The sequence below is a fragment of the Mastacembelus armatus genome, chromosome 1 (assembly GCF_900324485.2).
Source record: "Mastacembelus armatus chromosome 1, fMasArm1.2, whole genome shotgun sequence".
In the NCBI taxonomy this organism is placed as follows: Eukaryota; Metazoa; Chordata; class Actinopteri; order Synbranchiformes; family Mastacembelidae; genus Mastacembelus; species Mastacembelus armatus.
The window spans coordinates 5,737,938-5,739,311 of NC_046633.1; the positions used below are offsets into that span (position 1 = coordinate 5,737,938).

The 1,374-nt window shown below is 49.1% G+C and overlaps 1 protein-coding gene across 1 annotated transcript; it reads left to right on the forward strand.

The window, feature by feature from the left end:
* The first annotated feature begins 250 nt into the window (after positions 1-250).
* fgfbp2b (fibroblast growth factor binding protein 2b) lies at positions 251-967 on the forward strand. Its single transcript, XM_026304127.1, has one exon. It carries the CDS (start codon positions 269-271, stop codon positions 965-967), a length of 699 nt encoding a protein of 232 aa, XP_026159912.1. The 5' UTR covers positions 251-268.
* The last annotated feature ends 407 nt before the right edge of the window (positions 968-1,374 follow it).

The following is a 1,374-nucleotide window of genomic DNA, read 5'->3' on the forward strand; positions in this document are numbered from 1 at the left end:
CTCTCCCTCCTAACATCCATCTCATCCATCACTTTTTTAGGTTTGAACATACCACACAAGTCTCACGTGGCTGCTGTGTGTGTGGTGTGAGGGAGGGGTCAGTGCTGGAGGTGGAGAATTATCCACCTGAATAATACCTTCTTTGTAAGCTTCACCTTTATAAAGTCAGAGATGCTTTCAGCCCTCACACACTGTAACCTTTTGGATACGTACCTACGCATTACCCCATACCCACGACTGTACATCACTAACACACCTAACGTCGACCATGACGGCCAGGATGAGAGCGTTGCTGCTGCTTCTGGCAGTGACTGTTTGTGCGTCAGATGCTCAGACAAACAACAGCAGCGTCAACAAGCAGCAACAGCAACAGCGCAGCACCTGGGAAGAACCCATCAAATTCAGCACCAAGATTAAGGACTCCTGTACAATGGTAGTGTCAGGAGCTGGGGACTATACTCGCCTGCGTGTCTCCTGCAAAGGTCTGAGCCAGGGACAGACCCCAGGGCGCTCCTACTATTGTGACTTCCAGGGAAAACCCAGTCTGTGTCGTGCCTACAGCCTCAACCCTCGCCATTATTTCACCCAGATGATGTGGGAGCTGAGGAAGCTGAGTCATGCCTGCCAGGGGCCCAAAATCTACCGCCCACACATGTGTAAGAAATACGCTGACGAGGCACAGATGACCTTTCTGACCTCCTGGCCTAAAACCCCTGCTCCCAAGCCCTCCAAGCCAGTGCAAGAGACACGCAAACAGGTGGTGCCAGCGCAGACCAAACCCGTCACCACTCCAAAGCTCGTCAAGCTCCAGCTAGGCAAAGTCCCCCAGCCCAGGAAAACTACCCCCAAACCTGTGAAGACCACTACTGAGCAGCCTGACTCCAGCGCTTCCCAACTTGCCTCTGAGTACTGCTGGCAGAGCCTTCATGGCTTCTGCACCTACATTATCAGCTGGTTCCAAAACTGAGACGATACTGCAGACACAGGTGAGAGATGAATGGGGGAGAAGTGAAGAAGGGAGTTTACTGAGAAACTGTATAAAGAGGCAGATTGTAAAGTTGATATTAAAAGGAAAAGAGACATTTGTGTTTGCTTAGGTGGATGAATGAAACCTTAAGAGATACAATGTCAGTAAAATGAACTCAACATTAATGTCAGCCTCTGATTGCTTTATCTTTTGCAGACTGCATAGTCACAAGAAAACCAGCATTTATTTTGCACTGTTACAAAATCCTTTGTTTTTTGTTGTTTCGTGTAGGAAACACCAGCGATTGAACTGTTCTCATCTAGTTTTAATCTGTCCAGGATCAGAGTGGGAGCCTCTTGGGTCATTTCATCGCACCGTGAGGTCCGACACCCCACACTGCACCATCG

What these genes read in the sequence shown, in the direction of transcription:
- fgfbp2b (XM_026304127.1), top strand. Translation starts at nt 269, where the DNA reads ATGACGGCCAGGATGAGAGCGTTGCTGCTGCTTCTGGCAGTGACTGTT.